At 40.7% G+C, this 26,180-nt stretch overlaps 4 protein-coding genes across 16 annotated transcripts; 2 read left to right on the top strand and 2 right to left on the bottom strand.

Annotated features, from left to right (window-relative positions):
* The first annotated feature begins 523 nt into the window (after positions 1-523).
* On the top strand, positions 524-7,664 carry LOC119005829 (myelin-associated glycoprotein-like). Of its 10 annotated transcripts, none has more exons than XM_037073842.1 (14): positions 526-667; positions 1,079-1,155; positions 4,153-4,224; positions 4,608-4,683; positions 5,105-5,479; positions 5,582-5,881; positions 5,998-6,097; positions 6,244-6,279; positions 6,385-6,417; positions 6,540-6,581; positions 6,953-6,979; positions 7,056-7,127; positions 7,260-7,287; positions 7,378-7,664. In XM_037073842.1, exons 4-14 carry the CDS (start codon positions 4,638-4,640, stop codon positions 7,438-7,440), a joined length of 1,122 nt encoding a protein of 373 aa, XP_036929737.1. In that variant the 5' UTR covers positions 526-667; positions 1,079-1,155; positions 4,153-4,224; positions 4,608-4,637; the 3' UTR covers positions 7,441-7,664. The 10 variants fall into 10 exon arrangements, with proteins under 10 accessions (XP_036929740.1, XP_036929739.1, XP_036929737.1 ...); XM_037073839.1 differs by having other exon boundaries at positions 4,148-4,224; XM_037073840.1 differs by having other exon boundaries at positions 613-667; positions 1,084-1,155; positions 4,148-4,224.
* Positions 7,665-8,313: 649 nt separating this feature from the next.
* On the top strand, positions 8,314-16,822 carry LOC119005810. 3 transcript variants are annotated; one of them, XM_037073790.1, is made up of 22 exons: positions 8,314-8,382; positions 9,667-9,727; positions 9,834-10,217; positions 10,302-10,589; positions 10,675-10,971; positions 11,824-12,201; positions 12,284-12,571; positions 12,654-12,947; positions 13,335-13,373; positions 13,475-13,813; positions 13,920-14,216; positions 14,304-14,418; positions 14,539-14,583; positions 14,746-14,772; positions 14,868-14,912; positions 15,002-15,028; positions 15,109-15,144; positions 15,227-15,253; positions 15,350-15,388; positions 15,483-15,542; positions 15,644-15,677; positions 16,542-16,822. In XM_037073790.1, the coding sequence occupies exons 2-22, from the start codon at positions 9,685-9,687 to the stop codon at positions 16,563-16,565; spliced, it is 3,126 nt and encodes a 1,041-aa protein (XP_036929685.1). In that variant the 5' UTR covers positions 8,314-8,382; positions 9,667-9,684; the 3' UTR covers positions 16,566-16,822. The 3 variants fall into 3 exon arrangements, 2 of the variants coding, with proteins under 2 accessions (XP_036929685.1, XP_036929684.1); XM_037073789.1 differs by having other exon boundaries at positions 15,106-15,144; XR_005070589.1 differs by lacking the exons at positions 15,644-15,677; positions 16,542-16,822 and having other exon boundaries at positions 14,868-14,911; positions 15,000-15,028; positions 15,106-15,144; positions 15,483-15,518.
* A 1,720-nt stretch (positions 16,823-18,542) lies between these two features.
* LOC119005844 (phospholipase A2 inhibitor and Ly6/PLAUR domain-containing protein-like) lies at positions 18,543-20,918 on the bottom strand. 2 transcript variants are annotated; one of them, XR_005070593.1, is made up of 6 exons: positions 20,758-20,918; positions 20,405-20,524; positions 20,156-20,302; positions 19,561-19,671; positions 19,182-19,473; positions 18,543-19,083 (listed from the first exon to the last, which is right to left on the bottom strand). XR_005070593.1 is itself a non-coding variant. In XM_037073865.1 (5 exons), the coding sequence occupies exons 1-5, from the start codon at positions 20,801-20,803 to the stop codon at positions 19,271-19,273; spliced, it is 627 nt and encodes a 208-aa protein (XP_036929760.1). In that variant the 5' UTR covers positions 20,804-20,918; the 3' UTR covers positions 18,543-19,270. The 2 variants fall into 2 exon arrangements, 1 of the variants encoding a protein (XP_036929760.1); XM_037073865.1 differs by having other exon boundaries at positions 18,543-19,473.
* Positions 20,919-23,581: 2,663 nt separating this feature from the next.
* On the bottom strand, positions 23,582-25,747 carry LOC119005843 (urokinase plasminogen activator surface receptor-like). The gene is made up of 5 exons (XM_037073864.1): positions 25,601-25,747; positions 25,108-25,227; positions 24,874-25,020; positions 24,236-24,346; positions 23,582-24,139 (listed from the first exon to the last, which is right to left on the bottom strand). Exons 1-5 carry the CDS (start codon positions 25,644-25,646, stop codon positions 23,937-23,939), a joined length of 627 nt encoding a protein of 208 aa, XP_036929759.1. The 5' UTR covers positions 25,647-25,747; the 3' UTR covers positions 23,582-23,936.
* Positions 25,748-26,180: the final 433 nt, after the last annotated feature.

Raw genomic sequence — 26,180 nt, 5'->3', positions numbered from 1 at the left:
TACTTTTCACACCTTTTCCTGGTGGGAAAAAAAAAAAGTTGAGCTTGTACCATGCAGTGCAAAAGTGCGGGTCATTCCTCAGATATTGAGGCCATACTTGCAACTTGAGGGGGCCACTGGTCAAACAAATGTATTCAACCGTCCAGCGAAAGAAAGAAAGAAAGAAAGAAAGAAAGAAAGAAAGAAAGAAAGAAAGAAAGAAAGGATCTCCCACAGTGTGTTAGCATAAAAAATGTAGCAGACAGCAAAAGAAAACAAACTCTGAAAGAACATAAAGAAAATACACATTTCATCCCAATTAGATGTTTATGTTTAACTTTTAAAGCTTTCTTAATGAAATATAAACTTCAAGACAAGTGTGGCATTCAAGCCCATTCTAGACCAAGAAGTTCAAGTGTTTAGCAGTTAAAGGACTCATGTTTTTGGAAGGTGTGAAAAATTACACCCCATTTTATGTTTGGCATTAGAATGTGATCTGCGAGGTGTGAATGCACGCAGGCTGCATTGCATCTGTACAGTGTCAGCATACTACAGTGACTGCAGTGTATGTTGGGAGGAGGGAGTGCGTTGAGGGGGAGATAAACACGCAGCAGAGTATGAAAACATGTCGCTCCTGGGAGGAGTCTGGCTACTTCCTTAACTTTTGCGCTTGTCAAAGGCATAATCTGTAAGTTAAATCAAACATAATTAATTAGGAATCTTTACTGGTGCTTTCATTTTGCGTTCGGTGTTATTGAAGGCGGTACGCCTTTCACTCAGTAGAGTTGATGCTATTATTTAGCTTAGTGGTTGCTATTCAAGATACTATGTATTATTAATGTTAAGACCTCAGGTTGGTTATTTTGCACACAGAAATAAGTGTGAATGTATGTTTTTACATGAAACTGAAAGTTTTGTATTGTGATTCTTTTCTCACACTTTTACAAAGTAAAAGGGATCAGTAAACTCAAGGATGTCTCACGAGTGGTTACTGAAGCCATATGTTTAGCTCGCTGCATAGGTTAAAGCTCTTAGCTGAGGGCAGAAGACCTGCCTTTTCCCACATGCCTGTTGAGGTCATATGTCGGCTTATCTGCAGAACAGCGCTCCGCATACGGTCCTCGAGGAGGTTCTTTCAGTAGAAACGGACGGCTCTGATCAGCCAGACTTCATCAGGTAAGCTCCCAATACGTTATACTTGATCATGCCAATTAATAAGCAGCTGGATTTGGGATTAATGCAGCTTTTACACTGTTATTTGTTGTCATTGTTGGTGGTAAATATAAGTGCATTTCTTCAAAGTGCGTAAGACTTTTGTTGTAATCCTCACAAGACAGTTTTTTTTTTTTTTTTTACTTTTGTTGAGAACATTTGAATGGATGGCGAGTGTGTGATGTTCTGTTTCAGACCTGTACAGCCCCGTCGAGGGCATTAACAATGCTGTTATATGCTCTATAAATGAATGGGCCTTGCATACAAAGATTAGTGTTGCTTGGAGAAGAGCCACTTTTACATCTTTTGCTTCTTATTTACTTTCATTTCATTTAAACATCCCACAGTGTGTAACATAATCAAAACCCCAGGGGGAAATGGACAAAGAGGGGGAGATGATGATTTTCCTTCTGCTCATGGCAGGTAACATAATTAGACACTTCAGTATCATTCCTACCTGCACTCAACTTAAAGGTGCAGTGTAGTTTTGGGGGTAAGATATCTTGATCAAAGAGAAAAATCTGCATTTATTGATTTTCACGACTGATGAACAAACAAAGGACAACACACTTTCATTTAGTTACTTTGTTTCTATTCGCAGAAACGTAGCTACCTTTATAGCCTCAAACATCATTCTGGGAACCTAATCACACTCTGAGGACAGCTTGTTCATTCAGCTATGGAAATGAATAAATAACCTTATTTCAGTGTTTTTATTATTCCCATTTTATGTTTGGCATTAGAATGTGATCTGCGAGGTGTGAATGCACGCAGGCTGCATTGCATCTGTACAGTGTCACCATACTAAAAAACAAAAAAACAAAAAACAAGCTAACAACTTTTTCAATATTATTATTTTTGCGATCTCATGTATGCCAGAAAAAAGTTTCAGACAAGCTCTCCTCCTTCTTCAAGATGACTTTCCACTGGTCTGGCCCTAAACTGACAGCCTTGTCGACCAGGCGGGAGAAATGGCCAACATCGCTGCCAGTGTGGTAGTTCCCCTGAGCAGCTCTTTGTTGCCAGCATGTAGGCCTTCATCAATACCTGTTCCGCCCTTCTGCCCTGTCTGAGGGGTTATCCATCAGGAGTGTCGCTGGCAGTCTGTCCTGCAGACCAGTCGTCTCCCCGAGTGACTTCTCCTGTCTGCCCCTCCATCAGCCCATTCGCCGCAGGTTCAGCTTCACCATCTCTCCAGCCACTCACCTTCCACCCGAACTCTGCGGTGTCATCAGGGCTGTGTTAACTACAGCTGGCCCTCGCATACTGATCAGAAAATGCTGTTTGCACTGAAACACGCTATAGAACAACATAATGTTTGAAAGGAGTATTGTGGCTTTATGTACCACTTTTCTACCTTGAGTTTTACAATGATGGTTTGAGTCATAGTAGATTCTGTGTCATTTTATTATTGCAAATTATTGCATTCTTCTCAAAAGTTACAAAAGGAAGGATTGCTGTGAAATGCTATTTGTGATGACACATCGATATCGATATGCAAGTCATCATTCAGAGGACAAGCAGCAACATAAATTAGCAGTATTCAGTAGCCTAAATAAACAGTTGCCATGGTTAGCGTAACAACGTTTAGAAAGGTGAAACAAAAAAGTGGCACTCGGAAGAGGTAGGTTAAAAAAGAGCAGGAGGAGAGTGCTGCTGAACTAACTAAATTAGACTACGCTATTTCACGCTTCATCCAATGCTAACGTTAGCAATGTTGACATACTTGATGAACAACCGGAGGCTAAACGCTGTGAAGGATCTTACCAAGCTACTCATTTATGATGCGTTTTTCTCAATGGTTACTTGTTCTAATGCTTTTCAACGTACTGTGTATCTTTGTGTTGACTGGTTAGTGCAGGCTGGCTATAGCTGTTTTGGATATTTGATCATTGATTGGTGGTTTGAGTCCATGCCTCTCTATGGAGTTCTCCACCCTGATTGGATATAGTGGGCAGGGATACCAGAAAAAAACTTTGAAAGAAAAAAACTATCCCTTACAGCAGCTTTAGTCAGTGATTTTTTTTTCTTTCAACTGGCTGCGTCTGTTCCCCACTCCTGTGTTTTCCCAGTGCCTCTGGGTTTCTCCCTGTGTTCCTTCGTTTCTCCTAGTTATCTTGATTGCCCTCTGGATTGTTCTTTACTGTTTGCTGGGCTACTTTCATTGGGATTATTCTCTGGTGAACTTGTTTTTACTTAAACTTCCGGCTGCCTTCTTTTACCACCTTCAGTAAGTTTACCAAAGTTAGCTTTTTATCATTATTCTTGTGGATTTGTGCGTTGCTCGTCTGCATTTGGGTTCCTCTCATTTGAACTGCAAACTTTGAATTTGTTTGTATACCAACAGTTGGAGGTTATCATTGGGGGCTATACCAATCGTCAACACACCAGAGAAATTAAGTTTGTGTCAAAACGCCCCTCTACTTTCTGTTCCCCATTCTTTTCACTGCTCACTGCATGTGTTTAAGATGAAGTCCTTCAAATTTAAGATGAAAGTCAGCTCTTTATAATCAGAGTCACTGTTTCCTTATATATCCCGCATTCTGGAGTCTGGAGTCATTCCAACAAAATGTGTCACAGTCCTGACACTTTCTGACATCACTGTAAGATCGCTTATACTTTCAAATACTGTGTGCTCTTTGTGGCGATTTAATCCAATCATTTGTTTGTTTGTTTGTTTTTATTCATAACTCAAACCTCAACTGAACAACTCAACTCAGAATTTCACGCAAAGGATGAATTGTTCCATGCAAAAAAAATGTAATACATGTATAACTCTCACATCACACACTTAAATAAGTGACCACTTCCTGCTTTCTACACCATTAACTGTTCTGCTGCTGCCTCTGCTACATCTGCTTTTACCTCACCCACATAAAGAAAAGAAAAAAGACATAGATTTCTAACCTGCCTTTTCCCACATGCCTGTTGAGATCATATGTCGGCTTATCTGCAGAACAGCGCTCCGCATACGGTCCTCGAGGAGGTTCTTTCAGTAGAAACGGACGGCTCTGATCAGCCAGACTTCATCAGGTAAGCTCCCAATACGTTATACTTGATCATGCCAATTAATAAGCAGCTGGATTTGGGATTAATGCAGCTTTTACACTGTTATTTGTTGTCATTGTTGGTGGTAAATATAAGCGCATTTCTTCAAAGTGCGTAAGACTTTTGTTGTAATCGTCACAAGAAAGTTTGTTTTTTTTTACTTTTGTTGAGAACATTTGAATGGATGGCGAGTGTGTGATGTTCTGTTTCAGACCTGTACAGCCCCGTCGAGGGCATTAACAATGCTGTTATATGCTATAAATATAAATGAATGGGCCTTGCATACAAAGATTAGTGTTGCTTGGAGAAGAGCCACTTTTACATCTTTTGCTTCTTATTTACTTTCATTTCATTTAAACATCCCACAGTGTGTAACATAATCAAAACCCCAGGGGGAAATGGACAAAGAGGGGGAGATGATGATTTTCCTTCTGCTCATGGCAGGTAACATAATTAGACACTTCAGTATCATTCCTATCTGCACTCAACTTAAAGGTGCAGTGTAGTTTTGGGGGTAAGATATCTTGATCAAAGAGAAAAATCTGCATTTATTGATTTTCATGACTGATGAACAAACAAAGGACAACACACTTTCATTTAGTTACTTTGTTTCTATTCGCAGAAACGTAGCTACCTTTATAGCCTCAAACATCATTCTGGGAACCTAATCACACTCTAAGGACAGCTTGTTCATTCAGTTATGGAAATAAATAAATAACCTTATTTCAGTGTTTTTATTATTCCCTGATTAATATTGTAAATATTTTCTGAGTCTGAATTACACAGTGCCCCTTTAAACAAAACCATCAAACAAAGCTTCCTAGAGGTACAAAGTTTCTCAGTCACTTCCATAATTCTCTTTCAGCCATCAGCAGCCCTGTATCTGGTGAAGAGTGGAAGGCCAATATTGTGCAAAACCTTGACGCCCTGGTTGGGTCCTGTGTCGTGGTACCCTGTTCTTTCACCCGTCCTAAAGAACACAAGAACTCCATGTGCAATGGGATCTGGCATCTTCCAAATGAGCCAAAACAGCACATCTATTCTGAGATTGAAGATGACATTTTGGAAAACTTCAGGGGCCGCACAAACCTGCTGGGAAAGTTGAATCAGAACAACTGCACCTTAGAAATCACTGAGATCAAAGAGCACGACACTGGGCCTTTCTGCTTCCGGATTGAAGTAACTCCCAAGACTGGGGGCTTCAACTTTACTGATGATTGTGTCGAGCTGAAAACTCTCCGTACGTCACCAGCTTTCCAAAAAGTCATAAATCAGTGCCAGTTCTATGCCACAATGATTGCCTCTGACTAAATCTCTACCTTTTTTTTTCCTTCTGTTATAGCTGATCCTCCAGAACCCATTCTGACTGACTCAAAGACAGCCACTGAAGATCATCCACTCTCTGTCACCTGCTCTGTCACTTACACCTGCACCTCCCATCCACCTACACTCACATGGAGTAAGGGCAAGAAAGATGACATCGCGGAGGTCCACAAAGACATTAAACCTGGCACGTGGGAGGTGCTGTCCATCCTGACGTTCACTCCTACAGCGCAGGACGACCACAGTAAGCTCACCTGTACAGCAACCTTCTATGGAGAGGAGAGGAGGTCGTCGAAAACAATGATGCTTTATGTAAAACGTGAGGTTTTTTCACTCTGTTGTTGAATTTTCAGAATGTCCTTTATTTGGAAACATATATATTGGTTATATTTGTGCAATATACGGTAAAACAAAGCCTTTCATTCTGTCTGTTAGGTAAAGAAAACTATAACCACATCATCATACCCACAGTAGTGGGCCTGGGCACTGCTTTGTTCTTTGGATTCTTCTGCATTTTCATGGTGAAAAAATACAAGTGAGTAATGCAGGACTCTGACTTCAAGCAATAGACAGAGCACACCAGAGCGGTGATGAACGTTTTATGAGCTGAAAAAAAATCATACATTGTCTTACACATTTCATAACTACGTGCTCCAACATGACATTTTCTTTTTGCTGAAGGAGACGCATCGCAGAACTCCAAAGTCGGGATGGCAGGTAAAAATGTTGTAAAGCAGATTAATTTCATAGTGCTTAACTCATTTCTACATGATTTCAGTTATTTTCCTGCCTTCTTATGATGTGTTTTGCGTCAACATTTAGCATGTGGAACCGGCTGTCCAGGCTGTCCCGCAGGTGAGAAGAGGTTTTTTTTAAAAAAAACTTTTTCCTGACTCATCCCGAAGACTTCGACAGAATACTGTTGTCTTGCACCTTTTTATTTAACTGATGTATAATTTAATCTGTGAAATTTTCAGGATTCGCTCTGGTGGCCCCGGACCATCTCCATCTGACCACAGGCAAGAATGCATTTCATGGGCCGCTCTACATGCTAAGATTAACTTTAGCAAACAGTTGTGTGTAGACCGTATACTGTGATCGAACACCCCTGTGCAGGACCTTTTTTGGTGGTGTCTGATCAGATCTTCGCTTTATTTATATGCCACATAACATCTGCATAGTTTCTGTTCCTCTTTGTTTCCGTGCAGATGGTCTGCGTGGGGCACATCATGGGGCACACACATAGATTGTTTTTGCAGGTCAAACTTGGTTTTGACAGTTCAATCAAATTTAACCTTTGAGGATGCACTTTTTTTTTTTTAATAGTCAAACTAGCACATCTAGCATGTTTATAAGTTATCTCACATTATCTGTGTTTTTTCTAAAACAGGAGGCCTGCAAGGGACATAGGTGACTTGTAAGTGTGTAAATAGTCTAAAAGATAACTGTTTGTGTTTACCAAAATGTATAGTGACACAAATTTCAATCTGCAGGGCCAATAATGTGAATTCAAATTCCTGTGCCGGGCAGAAAGTCTCTAAACCTCGTTTCCCGTCGCCTAAAAGGTACTCGGCTTACTCCACTTTAACCAGTCAACTTAATAGAATACAGATATAGTATGTGTTAGTACTGCAGTGTCTAGTTTCATTCTTTATCTCTCTCTTCTTGTCCTTGCTTTTGCTGTGAATGGGACTCAGCCAGCCAAAATTCTGCAGTTACAAAGAGGTATTATTCAGTCGCTCTTGAATTATTCATGTCTATATATACAAACAGTAAAGCGAAACTGACAGCATCTATGACCATAATCTCTCACAGGACCTTGATGACGGTGACGACTACATAAACACTGCGGACCTCAACGTCTATGGAAACGTCTGAGACAAAGTCTTCCAAAGAGAGCCGGGATCACAGCAAGCAGACCTGTCAATGCTCATGATGGTCATATGTATCCAGCGCTTCTGGCGATTGCAGTCTTGTAATATACACGTCTGCTGCATTCGTCGCTCCTGTCAAGCAACATAAATATTCCTGTCTGTCTTGATAATTTCATCACATTGTTTTGGAAAAATAAAATGCGTTTTGAATAAAACCTATCAACTGTTTTCATGCATCTATTTCTGAATGTCTACAATTTAAATGACTTTTGCACAGGAGTATGTGTGTGTGTGCTGTTTTGAGATTGTTTATCCTGAAACATCCAAAATGCCATACTGAGACTGAATTAAATAAGTTGATACCAGAAACAATAAATGGTTGTAAGTTTTGCTTCAAAGGGTCACAAAGTCTTCCAGCTACTACCTCACTTATTACAACAAGTGATAATATCCTGTTTATTTGCAAGCTGTTGCCAAGCTAAGCATCTGCTAGCTCAGACATAAGAGTGGAATCATTCTCCTCATTTCACTCTTGGCAAAAAGTTAAATATGTTTACTTCCCAAAATGTTATGCTATTTCTTTAACAAATGATGCCAAGGTATAAACTCATATACAGTATTTGATATTTCACAGTCATTCGCAAAAGTGTCTTAACGTGGATATGGGACACACAGTATAGTCCTCAGAGAGAGAGCGACTGTGGCTCCATCATGAATGGAAAAACTGTAGTAATGGAAAGCCAAATACATGATGAGAATCATCATTTGGTTTTTCATACCAAATCAGGTCAGGTCCTTGACTGCAAGCAGGATCTGCAGCCATCTTGTGATTGGTAAATTGTACTCTCCACCCACATCTCAGAGGGAGGTTTCTTAAAACCAAGTGTGGGTGGAAGGACTTCTGATAAAGGTGGTAAAATCTCTTCATGAGCGTTCAGCTCCGAAGGTAAGTCATTCTAATACTTAACGGAAACAGGTTATAAACGAGCCTATTCTTTTCCCCGCATTTCACATGTAAGTTAGTATAAGTTTGTATGCTGAAAAGAAGTGACTATAAAATTACTTTATCAAAAAGACTAATGTGATAATAAGTTTCTTCAAAGTTGTTTCTGGGAAATAGCAACATTGGTTTTTTTTTGTTGTTTTTTTTAGTCTGAGACAGTTCAGACAGTATCTAAGTAGGAAACAGCTCTTGCATGCTTGTGTGCAATGTGATTATTTAGGCTGAGCTAGCTTTACTGTGAAAACAAGGAATCATCTCAGTCCATTGACAAAATATCTATCTGCTTTAGATTCAGTTGAATAATGTTGGTTTTCAAACTTTCCTCCCGTGATTTAATATGTACCTCATTATGTCATTTGGATATGTACTGCTGTTCTGCGACTCTGACATTGCTGTATATTCTTCTGCTTCAGTTTTGATTGTTCAGTCAAAAAACTTGTTTTTCTTCTTGTTCTTCCAGTTGATTGTCTGAGCTTCGCTGTGTAGAAAGATGTCTATGCAGAGTTTGACACCAGAAGGCTGCTTTATCATTCACTATTGAAAGTGGAAAGTGGAAGTGCATGTGGAAGCCTCAACAAATTGTAATGTTGTGGGATTTGGCGCCCCCCACAGTTTCTTAGTGCAACACCACTGCCATAAATACAAATCCCAAGTAACAGAAGTAATGTAGGTGCTAACTGGCAGCAAAACTCTTTCGCGAGAGCAGCCCGTTATATCGCTTCATCCTGCTCCAAACATGACGGCAATGTTAGCGAAAAAACGTGGGGGATAATATTGATCATAACTCCGGTATTACTTGGCCTATCAACACAATTTAAAAAGCTGTACATAGTTTGAAGGCCGCGCCAATACATAAAGTCAGAACCGAGACTCACCGAGGCGCCGTCTCGGTGCAACGTCATCTTAAATCAGTCACATGATTGACTCTTAAGGGTTAATAGCACTGATCTGCCCACTCAGAGTCAGTGCAGGACAAGCACAGGTCCTGCCCTTTTCCGTTTTCCGATGTGTTTCCTGAATTATGTCGCTGGGGAATTTGCAGTCTTGTTTTCCAACTTGATGTTATGTTTTCTGAACTGTCATTGTGTTTTACAACTTGCTGTTGTGATTTGCACCCGTCGCCCATCAGAAGACAGACTTCCTCTATGTCCTGTACATTGTCTACAGGTGGATGACAATTAAATCTCATATCTTACAATACTAAGGTGTTCATTTCACACGTTTTAGGTATCCTATATCTACACGATGTCTGGATTTATCCATTGTCTCCTGAGCTTCTGTATCCTAGGTATTGCAATTTTGTGCTATTCATTTTCTGTTTATAACATATACATATTGACCTATTGTTCTGTTTCTTTAAATAATTTACTTTTTGCATTTTGGTCCTCTTGCAGGATACATTTGCTACAGTTCCAGGGCTTGGCATGTTGAGATGCCAAGCAATATGAAAGCATTGTTGGGCTCCTGCCTTGTCATCCCATGCACTTATGACTACTATCAGTATCCACCCCATAATCCATCTCGAGTGGTTTGGTACCAGTATCGTGATCGTGGTTATCCTTTGGTTTATGATGACTGGTACCCGAACGATGTCATTCGCAAATTTCGGGGAAGAACATTTAGAGTTTATGTTTCAGACACCAAGCAATGCAGTCTTCAAATCTTCCCAGTGCACTGGTCTGATCACAGAGAGAAGATTTACCCCTGGGTAGATCCAGAGAATGTTGGGAAAAGCACCTATCGATTCTTTGATAAGACTGTTACAATTCAAGTCGTTGGTAAGTTATAATGTTGAGTGTAGAAAAAGATACACGTGGATGCATTCGAATTTTTTATCAATAATTCTTCACATTTCTTTCAAGGGCGGGCAGAGAAACCAGTTATTACATTCACTGGCAACAGGAAGGTTGGACAGACTGTAACAGTGATGTGCACTGTTTATCACACCTGTCGCACCTTTCCACCCACCCTGAGACTCAACATCCCCACGCAAGGCAACAAACCAACTCATTACTCAAGGTCCGATGGCACGACTGAAACGACTTTGACGGCCACATTGAACATAAAGAGTGACCTCCAAGAAGTGGAGTGCACCGTATCTTATACAGGCGGTGTCACTGAAAGGGCCTCTCAAACTTTAAAGGCAGAATGTATGTGATGAGTATGCAAGAATAAAACAAATTTTCTCTTTTGCAGAATTTTTTTATTTTCACATTTACCGTTTTTCTATCTCAGGCTCCTTTTTCCCATTGACCATCCAACCTACATCCCAAGAATTTCTTGAGGGCCAAGCAAGCAAAGTTACCTGCACTGCTGAGTACACATGCCCAAAACATCTGCCAAAATTCACCTGGAGCTATGGGGGCACGACAGACTCCCCTCAAATCAGCAGAATTGGGGATGCTCATTGGAGGGCTGTCTCCACACTGACATTGACAACATCAGCTAACGACAACGGAAGATATCTGAAATGCACTGCAGAATTCACTGGCAGCCAGAGGCAGGCAGTGGGCATCTACTTGCGTGTAAAGAGTGAGTAGAAATAATGATGGAATTAAAAGTAGTGCTTAAATTTCTTTCTTTCTTTCTTTCTTTCTTTCTTTCTTTCTTTCTTTCTTTCTTTCTTTCTTTCTTTCTTTCTTTCTTTCTTTCGTTCAGTGTACAATTAGCTATTTTTTTCTCAATATCTATTCACACTATTACAAGACAATGCACCATCAAAACATTTCGAGACTCTATATTTTTTATTCTAGATACATACTGTTGCGTCAAGCTCATAGTTTGGTTCCTTACATTGTGATTCAGTCACGGCTCTTACTGTTACTTGGTTGGGAAAACACACTAAACTGCCCCCTTGGCTTGTTAAAACATGATAAACTGCACGCTGAAGTGCCCTCTTCAGTGGCAAGAACCAGAATCCCGTATGTGCCCTTTTTTTCGCCCCTGCCCTTCACAAAGCCTGTGCATGCCACTGAAAACAAACAATAAATGATTGCTAAGGTTGCCTCCTATCTGCCGGATGTGTAAATAGACAAACTACCTGCTAACATAGCTAACATACCTGCCATGCCAACCACATAAGCATCAGAGTTGTCAGTGATCTGTAACTTTGCCTTAAATCACTGGTGGACTCGGGTGGGCAATCTTCCCAGTGCCTGCATGTTTGAGAACGCACAGCAAAACTGCTCTCTTGGATGCTTCCGTGGTAGATCGAACATGATAAAGTACCATCTGGGTGTCCTTCCAGTTCTCTATAAATGTATCATTCTGCATGCTGGTGCCCCACTACATACAGCTGGTGCCTCTGGCCCTCAAACATCCCGAGCCCGCAGCTGCTTCAAATGTTCCTCTTTTTTATTTCGTTTTTTCTTTTTTTTTTTTAAGGGAATATGCTCTCCCGCGGTTGGTCCTTCAATTCCCCTGGCAGCATCACAGGCATGAGAGGCTCATGTATCATCATTCCTTGCAGTTTCACCTACAGTACCGATCGTCCCACTGGCCTCCGAGTTATATGGTACTTGTACCAGAGCAGTGGGTACCCACCTGTATTTGACGCAAGCCAGAGTGCTGCTGGCGAATTCAGAGGCATAACCAGCTTGATTGGATCTGTGGATGGCGGGAATTGTAGTCTCAAGTTTGAGAGGCTGGACATGTCGCACAACAAGGACAGACTTTACCCCTGGGTAGACAAGAACCCTATTACCTCCTACCACACCGTGGGTCACACATTTTACGACAAAACCACTCAACTTATTGTTTCAGGTGAGTATTTGCATACATCTCTTCTCTCCTTTACTTGAAAAATGTCATTCTGTAAATGACTATATTTGCTTTGATTTCGTAGACCATGCACAGGAACCGCAGCTTAGCATGACTGAGATTCCCACGGTGGGAGAGCAGAGCCGAGTGTCCTGCAATGTGCGCCATACATGTATCACCGCTCCCCCCGTCCTGACACTGAGTGGCATAACTGGGACAGACCGCACGATGGACCGTTTGGTATCTGATGGGATTTGGGAGAGGAAAGTGGAGCGAATCTGGACCGTCAAGGAGGAGGACCAGAGTGTGAAGTGTACCGTTCGCTTCCATGGTGGTCAGGAAGCCGCAAGTGAGCTCAGGCTGCATGTTGAATGTGAGTACAACATGAGACCGTGTGTTATTTGAAATTGAAATGAAAATACTCTTGTAAGCCTCACTGTCACATTTCTGCTTAGGCCCTCATGAAGCAATCAAGATGGTTGAGAGGCCAGGAAATGCTACGGAGGGGGTAGCGCAGAGTGTAATTTGTTCCGTCTCCTACAAGTGCAAGAAAAACACACCCACCATTGTGTGGAACTACAAAGACATGCAGAGTTCATTTGACGACAAAATGATCTCCAGCGACACCTACCGCGCTGTGTCAAATCTTACCTTTATTGGCTCTCTTGGGGATGATGGTAAATCTTTGACCTGCACTGCTAAGTTTTACAGCGGCGAGACCTCAGACTCTGCAACCATTCATGTAAAACGTAAGTTCCCACCTGTCACACAGTGGCCGCTTGAAGAAAAAGTTAATCATTTTGGCAAACTCTTACTTGCTTTCTAGCAGAATGTTGGCTGAGAAGAAAACCCCCGCAGAGTGCGTTTTGTCTGTTTAGCTTCAGCTATACTGTTAGGCAGATTTTAATGCTGTTTTTTTTCCCATTTCAAATATTTGTGGTAGATAATCAGAGCTAACTGGCTGCTGGCTGTAGTTTTCCTTTTAACAGACAGATATGTGAATAAATCAATCTTCTCACATTACCCTCTGCCAGAAAGGAAATAAAGACGTCTCAAAATGTTAAACTTTTGCCCTGCGATAAGAAGAATGTCTGAACAAGGTTTAATTAATAACTCTATGCTGTCATTTTGTCCAGAATATGAGAGACAAGCTGAAGAAATAGATCCTCACGACAGTAGGTGTACTTCAGTATTCTCTCAAACCCATCTTGTCCTCATGTTATGAGTAACTTGATTTCTACAGTCATCCCATCATGGCTTGTTTGTCTCTTTGCAGCATTCCACGTTCTGGCTGCTGACGTCCCTTTCAGATTTACCGCCCTGACTCGCTCCTGTGTGGTGATTCCCTGCACCTTCCAATATCCGGAAGACACTTCTCACATACGTGGCATGTGGTCCAAGAAAACTGGAGGCATTATCTTCCATAAAGGCCAGAGCCGTGTGCTTGACCATTTCAAGGGCCGCACCAAAATGTTAGGAAATCTGAGGGATGGGAACTGCACTTTAGAGATTGACAACATCAAGTCCTTTGACAACGGACCCTTCTGTTTCCATGCAGAGAGAGAAAATGACAAGTACAGATTCAACAATAGCTGCGTATTTATTGTCATGAGAGGTCTTGAATCAATTATTTATCCTCAGCTTATTCAAATTTTCCAAACTATTAATCTGTTTGCTTGCTGAATGACATAAGTACTTTGCTTTGTGTTTCACGTGCTCAGCTTCCCCAGCAACACCAGTGATGACCCCGGTGCCAGCAGAAGTTGATGCTGGCTCAACGATTACTGTCTCGTGCTCTGTGACGTACACGTGTTCATCACATCCTCCCGAGTTCTCGTGGAGCGTCTCCAGCCTCACCAGTAAGGTCACGGATACCAGTACCGAACAGGGCATCTGGGAGAGGAACTCCACCATCACTTTCATGGTTACCGGAAGAGACGGGGTCCATACTCTAACCTGTACTGCCACCTTCTGGCGTGGGAAGCAGCAAGCCAGCTCAGTCAAGCTGAGTGTGAAGGGTCAGAGCACAAAATGCAACTTTATATGTCTTGTTGTTCTGTCATACCTGGAGGTGAGTATTTTCTAAAATGTGCCTGCATCACCAGGATCGCTGATGTACCAGTTCAGAAGCTCAGTCCCAGTAACCATGCCCGTCTCAGCTCTAGTCCTGATTGTGATCATCTTAGCTGCAGTGTTTGGAGTGGTCATCTGCCGGAAAAGGTCGAGTCAATACGTGTCAGTTCAGAATGTGCCAATATGGTTAATCTAAATGCTGCTGATTCTGCAAGTTGTGTGTTGATTTATTAATGAATGTTTTTCTGGCATTTATTTTTCTCACAGAAAGCGCTCTGACGACTCACTGAGACCACCTCGACCGGAGAAAAGGTATGTTGTTATATAAAAAGTTAACACCCAGCTGCTGTATGGGACAACGATTGTGAAACTTAGCTGAGACTACTGATGCCAGTCAGTATTTTATTTGTCACAGAACACAAACATCCTTCATTTCCACCTACAATAAATGTAAATCTGTCTCTGCTTCCACAGGAGATCATTATGGGACAGATTGTCCAGGTAAGGTTTTCTTAAAAACTGCCTCATGATCAATATGTGAACTGCATGTTTACCCTGTCTTATTTAAAATAATGCGTCTTGATCAATATGTCCAGGAGATATCCCGAAAGCAGCGAGAGACCTCCGAGACCGGAAAAAAGGTTTGTCTACAAACTGCTTGTTTTACAAACTGGACAAATACAGTAGAACTATACTGACAAATAGTGACACTTTTCTGCTTTCCATGCAGGAGGTCCATCTGGAGTCGATTTTCCCGGTAAGAACAGCCAGAGCACATTAATTTTAGGTCCCTAGATAGAGTGCCTCATGTGCCACACTTCTGTCCTTTTTCAGTAGGGAGGAGGATGGGCGCATCGGGTGGCAAAACACCAGGTAGGTGTTCTTCAGTGCTGTTGACCATTCTTACTGTTTAAGCGTCTGATAGTTTTACATTTATTTGTCACTGTTCTTATAGGAGGTCGATCTGGAACAGATTCTCAAGGTACTCAACCTTCTGTTTTATGCTGAATGGTACAAAATATGGGATACAAGTCAAAAATATCAATTATTCTAAATTGGATTTTTCGAACCCTTGCAGACGTCAAGACAACACTGTAAACCTCAGTGTTGGCTATGTGTAAGTGTTGATCAGCTTTCCTCTTCTACATCACACAGCCCTTATTGTTACGCACATAAAACTCAAATTGTTTGATTCCTTCCTTCTTCTACAGGAGACACGCTGAAAACTGCCACCTTCAAACCTCCAAACCAGCCTTACCATCTCCAAAGGAGTGAGTCCCAGTAACACAGCTGCTTTTCTATAACAAACCACTGCGTTTCATTTAGCCGTACATTAATTATCCGCCTCCTCTTATATGTCCGTCTGATCTAGAAACTGGAAACCTCCCCGCCCTGCCAAGCCTAAGGTTAGTAGTGCTGTGGTGAGTGGGAATGACCAAATGTGAAGTAAAAAAGTAGGTTATCAATAAACATATTCCAACTGGACAAATGTTAGTAATTTGGCATTGGTCATGTTCTTCTCCTCTGACACATTTGAAGAATTACAACATACTCCTAAACACACGGTGGACCACCAAACAAATTACCAGGTTAATAATACATAAGTAGGCACTGTAAAATACATATTATTGTAATTTTACAGGAAATTTGTAGTTAATTGTAGCATTAAATTCACAGTAGTATGAAGTAATTGCTTTAAGCAATATAGAAGACTAACCAAGTAATGTATTGTGTTTTTTACAGTAACAAAGACACAATATTTCTGTGAAAATACAATAAACTCGTAATATGATACTAGACTAATCAGTTTTATAGTTATTGCTAAATTACTGTATAGTGTATCACAGTATTTCCTTTCATTTACTATTTTAAGTGTATGATTACTGCAACTGGGCTGCCAGTAAATTCATGTAAATATACAGGATGTATACCACATGAAAATACTTAACATATTACATTTATTGTGAGAATGTGGTGATTGTTATCAGTGAATGTGTGACTAATATACCAGGCTGCTATGACAAAAAACACCTATGCCTGGTTTCCTTTATTTAGGACGTACAAGGTATACGAGTACGAGTGGCTTTTACTCAGCACTTGTTAAATACACTGTGGTCAGGTGATGTTTTCTTTTTTATGGCTTGAGAAGGATTGATACACTGCCTGCCAGTATACCATGTAGTTTCTTTTGTTTCAGAAACAAAAACTAGAAAGCTTCAGATTTTGAGACTGATTCCAGTGATTCCAATTTGTTCTTAAATGTGTTGCAGGACGGCGTGTATGGCAACATTTGAGTTCTTCAATATACCTTAGAAACATCATACGCTCCAAGGACCATGTTGCTGTGATCATTTTACACACATTCTTTACAATACTTGTTTGATTGTTTGTTTGTTAGTCTTGCATTGGAACTAAATGTTTTCTACCATTAAAGAATATATATATATATATATATATATGTATGTATGTATGTATACATCAGCTGTCATGTACCTGAATGTGCGCACCTGTTAAATACACATCTTAATACCGAAACTTTTTCACCTGAGTGGTTTGGTGCATTCATACAAAGTTTTTATTATTTTCCTCTAAACACTTGAGAGGGAGACAACTGTCAAAAAAAGCTACAAATCCGCATCTAATTGGCAACTATTGTCTTACAGTAAATGTTAAAAAACGCAAATGACAGATATCAGACTTCAAGGGTTCAGAAAACTATTTTTATACACACTATGAAATTATGAGGGTCATCATGTTGCAGTCTAGGAAAGCAAATAAGCATAAATACCTTCATACCTTCAACCTTAATGTGTGAGTGTTACCAAAGGAAACACTAGACTTAACTTCAACACATTATAGGAAATCAGGAAATTTTGGTCTGCTTCCATTTAGCTTCACTCATACCATGAATATAGGCATAACTAATGCAAATGTGTGAAATGGGGACATGTGATGTCAAGAAGTAAAAACTGACTGATGAGGCGCTTTAGGGGCAGTGTTTTCTGTGGAAGAGAGGAGCTTCTGTTGGTGTGGACTTTGGTCTTTTCAACTTCCAAAAATCTACAGTATACATCACAAAAAAATGAGAGAGCATCAAAATTAAATTTACCATCCATACAAAATGTATTTTGTGATCACAACCAGTCTTTAAATAGTTGTACTCAGTTGCACCCGAGGGATCCACAGACACACGTTGTTCATGTTCCTGCTGCAGGACAAAGCGGAGAACTGGAAGATGCAAAATCAACCTCTGAAATTCTTGAAGCGTGTATAAAATGCCTGTTGTATACATTTGTCCACTACATGGGACACCGTGCTCATAGCTACTCATGTCCCCCTACTCTCCTCATATCTCCTAGAGTTCCTACTCTATCTGCTGACTCATGGTGGCTACAAGACACGCCCACAACATGATACACTCTCAAAGTGTTTTTTTTAGTCACCAAAACAAATTGGTCGGGGAAAAAAGTGAAGTGGGCATGTGTCCTTGAGAAATGTAGTCTGTGAGACTTCAGCTGGATGCTTTGTAGAACATAAGCAGGCCCTTTATTATTATTACCTCACCGACCTGCTGCATCACCACAATGCAGCCTCTGCTCATCTGATGCCAGCCTCCACCGCTCAGGACGACCACCAGACCAGGAGTCACTTATCCAGGTCATTAAGTGATAAAATTGAAACAAATTTTTAATGGCTGAAGGCTGAAGAGGAATCTTTAATCTTTGACGGATTATAAACTGTAAACCTCTTCTCTGAACTTTACTGAGGCCTTCAACATCAAAGTTTTTCTAAAATTCATGACTGAATTTTTATTTCCAAACAAACTTAATCAACAAACTCTTTGTTTTCATGCTTGAATAATCAAACTGACCTTAAAGGACAACAGTTTCATATTGTTTTACTTTGTTTATATGTGGCGGACCCTGACATCTTTCGAGCTTCAAACAGTGTTTCTTTTCCACTTGTTTACTTAATTATGGATTTCTGAGTTTGTTTTATAACCTTATTAATACAGTACCAACATCAAAATTCTGATTGTCCAAATCGATATAGTGCTCAGTCAGTCACTCAATCAGTGTCTGGGATCAACAAATACCGACTGCAGGCCTAAATCAGACCTGAACCTCTGTGACCCTCTTTCACAGTGTTGGGGCCTCAGCTTTAAAACCAACTGTCTTCAATGATTAGACAAATGTCAAAAGTAGGTTTTTGTGTTTGCAACATTTAAATGAGACAGGAAAGTGTTGAACACACTCAAATAAAACACACACTTTAGCAAAATTGTATTTATTCAGCATCTGTACATTTTATATTTCTGATCATTCCAATACAAATTTGGGGCTGAACAAGTAATCCAAATATGATGAAAATCAGAATAAAGCCAAGAGTCCAATATCCAAAATACAGAAGTTGCCTTCTTCCTCTTTTTTTCTCTTTGATGAAGGTGATAAATGATAAAATGTCTCACAACATAGTATAATAAGTGGCTGATTACTGTGGTGCTACAGAGATTCTCGGCCAGAGATTGCTTTCTCCATACTCGAGGGAACATGATTGTTTGGAACGCACCCCAACAAAAAACAAACATAAAATCATCCTCATGCTTAGATTTTTTTCTGTGAAAATAAAAACCAAAAAATTCCCTCCAAAATCCTGACACTCATATTCCAATTACAAGTCAAACAACATTATGATATATATAAAAAAAAATTACAAAATGTTAAGCCTCAGTTTGGGATTAATAGCATGTTTGTATGTTTCCTTCTTCTTTACTTCAGGTAGTCTTGTTCTACACAAGATAGTTGATAATATCTAGGAAATAGGAAATAAGCAGGTTAGAAAATGTATTAGGCAGGAGTCAAGGTGCAATAATAACTACGCTGCTTGCTTAACTACTTCTACTTTCTCACTTATTTATTGAAAGGATAAGGAGAGGGGTGTGAGCGCTGTGAGGCCATGTGTAGATAAGACGCCGGGCTGAAGCTGCTGCCTCCACCAGTTAAGAGAACATGAGCAGAGATACCAGCGGAGTCACCAGGAGCAGAAGGCCAGCATTTGTGATGCTGGCGCCATTGCAGAAGTCTCCCCGGCAGCAGGTCATTTCTCCACCGATGGCTGCTTTTATCTGTGCATTTTCCGTGGCTGAGCACATCTGCCTGGAGGCGCAGCCCTTCGTGATCTTGATTTTACCTCCGACATTCACTGAGAGAATGGAAATAATGCCAGTGTGTGAGCTTAAATTTCCCTCTGTGTAACAGAGTGAGACGTTTGAAGCCGTGCACCTGTTACCTGTTTTTGTGATGCAGTGGTCCTCATTCCCTGCGCAGGTAAGGGTTAGGGAGCACCTTTCGCCATCGCAGTGGTAGCACTTGTGACCATTGGTGTCGTGTCTCTCAGCCTCTGTGACAAAAGACATATTTTGGGGGGAGGATGATGAATCTGCAGTTCACTCTCTTCTTTAGAGCCTTTTTCAAAGGTTTCTTGACCAGAAGATTATGGGCATTACTGACCAAGTTGAAACTAGCTGAGACTAACAGGAAAATCAATAAGAACATGATATCTGCAACTGCACTGTGGCAGTATAATCCCCATGGCTCCTCAACAACAGATGGTGACAGAGGGTTCAGGCATTTCCCTCTTTCGGGCTCGTTAGATCGTCTCACTCGTGCCCAGGACAGGACGGTGTTCAAAAGGGCCCAGCACATTATCTCAAAGGCTTTATACTGACATCTGACACGACAAAAGCAACCAGCCCTAACTTTTACGCCTGTCACATGGGGAGAGCAGTTTTAAAATCCTTTCACTGGTTTTCTTGCTCATGCAACTAAACAGCAATTCAAACAAATAGGCACCTAAATACCAACAGACAGTGTAAGTGAGTTACCAGGGGCATTCCCAGCGTTGCATAGATTGCTGGTGCAACAGTGGCTGGTAACTACAATCCTGGAAATTCCAAAGTTGACTGAGCCCTCGGAGCACTCATCTTGCAGAACGCAGGTCTTCAGGTGGACATCAGACATTTTTGCATCACCTGCACACACATGAAAGAGCAGCCTCAGGAAAACTGGACCAGTGCAAAATCTTTTTTTTTTTTTTTCACAATTAAAGCACAGTGCACCATAAAATACCACACCTGCAAAAGAAGAGATTCTCCGTGTAGCACACAGAGCATTTCGTGAATGGCAGGTCCATTCTGTAGTGATGCAGGCTCGCGAGGCGTCCGGAAGACACCTCAGGCATTTCAGGGTGTAAGCTGACAAAACACACAAAACCCAGGTCAGTAAAAAGAAGATTACAATACTTTTATTTTCTATAGTTTTATTTTCTATCATGGACAAACAAAATAATTTAACACCTTAACTCAGAACGATTGGCAGCAAATTAACATGAAGAGTGGTGTGACTGGACATGTACCCTTAAATGACCCATGTGGCAGCATCTCACAAGTCAGATGTGATAAGTGAAAATCACAATCATTAAACTTACCTTCAGGAAGAAGCACAATCCCAAAGATCAGAGTGAGGAGACGCATTTTGTGACGGCGGGACGCAACTGAATTTTCCTTTGACCGTTTGCGGCTCTAAGAAGTTCCCCTGAGAGGGAGTTGGCCTCACCCCCTGACCACTCCTCCACTCCTGGTTCGAAAGTGACAAAAATATGAGGCTTGAAAAGGTTGTGTAAATTCATCTTATCAGTCGATTGCAGCATATTGCCGTTTCTGGAGCATTTTCAATTCACTTATCAAGTGACTGCACGGTGGTGCATACTGACTGTGTTTGCCACTCATGGGGCTGGCAACCTACATGAGTGGTGAATTGACAAGCATGGCCTTCACTTCAAAATAAATGAGGTACATTTAAACAAACTAATGAAAGGAAATCCTCTGAAATACCCATTGATGTTGAGAGACTGCATTGTTTTCTTGCAACTGCTGTGCACTAATAATCTTCTGAACGTGTTCTGAACACCCACGCACACACACACACACACACACACACACACGCACACACACACACACGCACACACACACGTCATCATCGTCAAGATGTTCCTCAATAATAGAAACAATTTCTGCAAGTTTATTCACTGAGCATTCGCTCTATCACTCCCAGTATTTACACTTGCACCTTACATGTTCAACTTTTGCTTCCCTGCATCGATGAAACAAGGACAGTGTGTGGACCGTGATATGAATTAGCCAGACAAACAGGCACACAAACACAAACATTTCAAAGAATTCATATAACGCAAATTCAATTCAAGTCATTGTAAGCTTAATGTCAAGTTGATTGTTTTGCTTGTATTTTGGAGTCATGCCCATTTGGAGTTCTTGTACAGGTTTGCTAATAGAAAGTGCCTAAGAGCTGTACAAAATCCTGAAAATCAATTAAGAGGGCTGAGATCAACATCACAAACTTAGCTTTACTAAGGTTTCTTGAAGACATTCTGCCTCTTATCCAAAAACTTTTCTTCAGTGCTGAATGAAGATGTCAGCTTGATTATTTTGACGTGCTTGCTGGGCGGCTGAACAACATCTGAAACCCCCTCCTCCCCTTGTAGCGGCAAATACAAACAGGGTCATGATCATGTATATAAATTGATTTGAGAATACACCTTGCAGTTCTGTGTTAACAGGGAATTTGAGCCTGATGTAAGACCAAGGTTTGATGCTCCCTTTATAATAACAAGGTTGGAGTGGGGGAGCAGCAGGTGCAGCCACAGCTCACTCAAGGCCACAGATAGGGGCCTGGGTGAGACATTTTGTGGGCTTTAAGGAAGACAGACAAAAATGAGAATAGTAAGATGACAGTCTCGCGTGATCATGACGAGGGGGTGGTCCAGGAGGGCACTGGTGACCTTGACCCCAGGTATAAAAGAGGGTGATCGGGGGAGATTTCTCAGTTGCCCCGGGGTACCTCATGGATTTATAACTTCTTCTCTTGGAATAAACACCTTTTTGGACTGAAGGCTTGCTGCCTCGCCTCTGATTTAGTCTCAGAGCTGTTTCTACTCAGATTTGGACTTTAACTTTTGAGCGGATTCACAGGATCTGATAGTGGAATAATTGGACAGATAAGGAAGGTAGTCTCCCACTACACCCTACACGCCCAGTGTTGGAAAACGGGAGACTGCATGCACTGATCCATCCCGCACACTCTCACGCACTGAATTTCTGCCCTTGTTAAATAAACATGACAAAAACGTTCACTGCGCCTCAGTCCTTTGGATTTGTTCGGATGTGCACACAAAAAGCCACAGGATTATGTTCTTTAAACAGACTCTACAACCACTGTCTTTAAGTCACTGTGAAAACCAGGAATGTGGCAGACATCAGACATCAAGGATTCAGAGGATGAGGTTTTACACACACCATCACACTATGATGGCTGACTTGAGGTATTATACCAGAGGAGTGTCTTCTCAAAGAGAGTGCTTCTACTGCTCAACACATACGTACACTCAAATAAACAGTGTGATAATCACACATGGAAAATGTATGTTCTTATCACAGGCAGTCTTCAAATGAAGAAATGTCTTTGATTCAGCAGCATTATCAGAATAAAAACACATACAAACACAAATTTTCATCTCCAGCGTACTTTTCCTGTTGTGTAACTGTGTAACAGGTGACAATCAAGAATCTGCTAAATCCTTTTAACCTTAACTGCCTGTCTTATAACATGTATCCACTGGATGGTGGTATAGTTTACTTTTTTCCCCCCACAAAATGTCTTCTACACTCCTCACATTTGCTGTCAGTTAAACACACATAACTAACAAAATACACAGTTATGACAGAGCGGGACGGGCTGAACAGTCAAAACGGAATCGTGATCTAACCACGAGGACAAGACATCGTCAGCGCCGCCTTCATCCACTACGAAAAAAATATGTTGAGAAACCTATCATGTAATATTCCTGGCAAAATAACTGAAATGGTTGATTTAATCATTATTAAAGACATTTTTCATTGTTTCTTTTTTTTTATTTCAAATTGTTTACACTCTATAAAATCTCTACTATTAGATCTCATGTATAACTCATTTCATGGTCTTTGGAATCATGTACCAGATTTGCTGACTCCACCCAGTATATTGATGTGTGTTAGGAGAAGGGAAGTGCTTCGTCTTTGACACTTTACAACTCCCCGTGATTCATGTACTTATTGTGACTTCATGTACCAACTTCACTGTTTTTTTTTTTGTTTTTTTTTTTTATAAAAATGTTAGTAGCACCTTTCAGTTTTTTAACATGTAAATGAGGCTGAAAAGGATTAAAAACACTGAAATAAAACACAGGGATGCACTTGTGGGGAATTTTAGGACATTTATTTCTGTGGTTCAACAGTAACATCACAATATTTATCATAAATGCGACTTAAATTGTATTCAGGTGAATAAAAGCACAACTAAGAAAAATGAGAGAGCGACATGTTTTGACATTCTTTTTGTTTTACTTCAGATAAAAAGCCATGCGCTGATGCTTACAATTAACTCAACGCATATGACAGGGGAAATAAGCAGGTTACAAACTGTATGAGAGAGGAGAGAAAGGCAACCCAAAACTTCTCTAAATCATTTTTGGAAGTGAAATTAAAGACTCTGACCACTTTTAGGGAATGTGAAATGGAAAGAAGTAGTGAGCAGTGCTGCGGTCTCCATCAGCTAAGACAACATGAGCAGAGACACCAGTGGTGTCACCAGCAGCAGGAGGCCAGCACTTGTGCTGCTGGCGCTGTTGCAGTAGTTGCCCTGACAGCAGCTAATATCAGCTCCAATTAATCCTTGAATCTGTGGATTGCCCACACCTGAGCAAATCAGCTTGGAGGCGCAGCCCTTCACGATCGTCTTTTGATTTCCAACGACCACTGAAGGAATGGAATTAATGTTAGTGTCTCCTAAAATCAGTAAACGTCTCTCTGAGCTGGGGAAATATTGTGAAACAGAATGAGCTGCATAATAACCTGCTCCTGTGATGCAGTGGTCCTCATTCCCCTCGCAGTTCAGCGTTCCGGTGCACGTGTTCCCGTTGCAGAAATAGCACTTCTTGCCATTGGGATTGGTTTTGCCAGGCTCTGTGACACAGAACAGACATTGTTCACACTGCTGGGGCAGCAGGGGATGTGGAGTTTGCAGTTAAAAACTATCAAATTAGTAGACATGCAGAAATGTAAAGATTCATATTTTATCTGTTTAGAATTTGATGATTTGGAAAATTAATGTGAGCATGATCGTCCTGTTGGCAACAAAACAAGGTTAACATGAACCTAGAGTCTCTCTCTCACACACACGCACGCACGCACGCACACACAGCTATGTGTGGGTATATAGTTATGCCCCTTGGGCTCCTCTGTACCAGGCAGAGTGGGAGTTTAAAGTAATATCTCATGTAGTGGCGTGTCTTGGAATGTGCGTCTTTTTTCTTTAACAGCAGCAGTTAAAAAATATTGTTCAGGTTCTTATTCACCAGCATCACCATTGGTTTTTTAAAAAGCTGCATATTTAGCCGTTTTGGCTCAGGCAACTGAATGAGAATTTTCACAGGAAAAAAGCTCTAAAAGTGCAAAGAAGCATCGATAAACTAAGAATCTAAGAAAGTTACCAGCGGCAGGCTTGCTGTTGCACAGATCGGTAGTGCAACACTTTGTTGCAACTACAGTTTTGGAAATTCCGAAGTTGAGTGAGCCCTCGAAACACTGGTCTGGCAAAGTGCAGGTTTTCATGTTCATATCAACAATTTTTGCACCACCTGCAACAAAAAGAGTAACCTTAGCAAACCAGGCCAGTGAGCCAAAATGGTTTTACAACAAAAACAATGCATCACAAAAGACCACACCTGCATACGAGGTAATACTCATCGCGCCACACTGATACCCTGCAGCAGGGCACTCTTTTTGTTTGTCCGTGCAGGACCCCCCACCTTCCGGCAAACACTCATAACATTTCAGGGTTTGAGCTGAGAAAACACAAAAGTCAGTTAGTAAAAGAAGAAATAATAATATTTTTTTTTTTAAAAAAAAGTTCAAAAAATTAATCAACTTTTCTGTTTTTACAAGAGGTGGGAAAAAAAATAAGAGCAAACCCTGAGGGTAAAAAAACGGCATCTGTAACATGGAACCTGAGATGACCCACATCTGTGCTATTTATGAAAGGCAAATGTGAGAATTCAAAATTATTCCTCTTTTCTTTCAGATTTAAATGATAACAATAATAATAACAATAATAATAATATTATTAATAACACTGATAATAATAATAATAATAATAATAATAATAATAATAATAATAATAATAATAATAATAATACATGTAACATCAGAAGTACTTGCCTTTAGGGAGAAGGACAATCCCAAAGATCAGAGCGAGGAGGTGCATTTTGTTATGATGGGCTGCGACCGTGTTGTAGCTGGATCTGTTTCTGCTCTAAGTAGTCCTGCTGAGAGGGAGTTGTTTCCTCATCCTCTAACCCCTCCCTTAACTTGTTCCTCTGGAGTGACAAAATGTGAAGCCAGAAAATGCCCTTTAAAGTTAGCTAAGTAAACCTAAATGCTGACAGACTGTATTGGTTGATAAACTGCCATATTCTAAATCTTAATAAATACTAGCATTTCAACATCCTCTGTGGCAAAACACTGGCAGATTTGTTTTGAGTGAAATTGTTTCCTAAGGTACAGTATGTCTTCATACCACTCAATGATGCTGCAGATTATAGAGGCTCCAATAAATAAAATCATACGGAAACACACATAATACGATTTTCCCATAGGACTTGTCTCTGAAATCTCTCCTGGGGGATCGATCAGTCACAAAAAAAAACCCAAAAAAAAACCCCCAAAAAAAACAAAAATCCCCTCTGCATTGATGAAACAATGATGCCCCTATGTACTGTGGTGTAAAAGAAAATACATT

Source organism: Acanthopagrus latus, chromosome 17 (assembly GCF_904848185.1).
Source record: "Acanthopagrus latus isolate v.2019 chromosome 17, fAcaLat1.1, whole genome shotgun sequence".
Lineage (NCBI taxonomy): Eukaryota > Metazoa > Chordata > Actinopteri > Spariformes > Sparidae > Acanthopagrus > Acanthopagrus latus.
The sequence above is the reverse complement of the archived record's forward strand: the minus strand, read 5'-3'. Positions and strand labels throughout refer to the sequence as shown.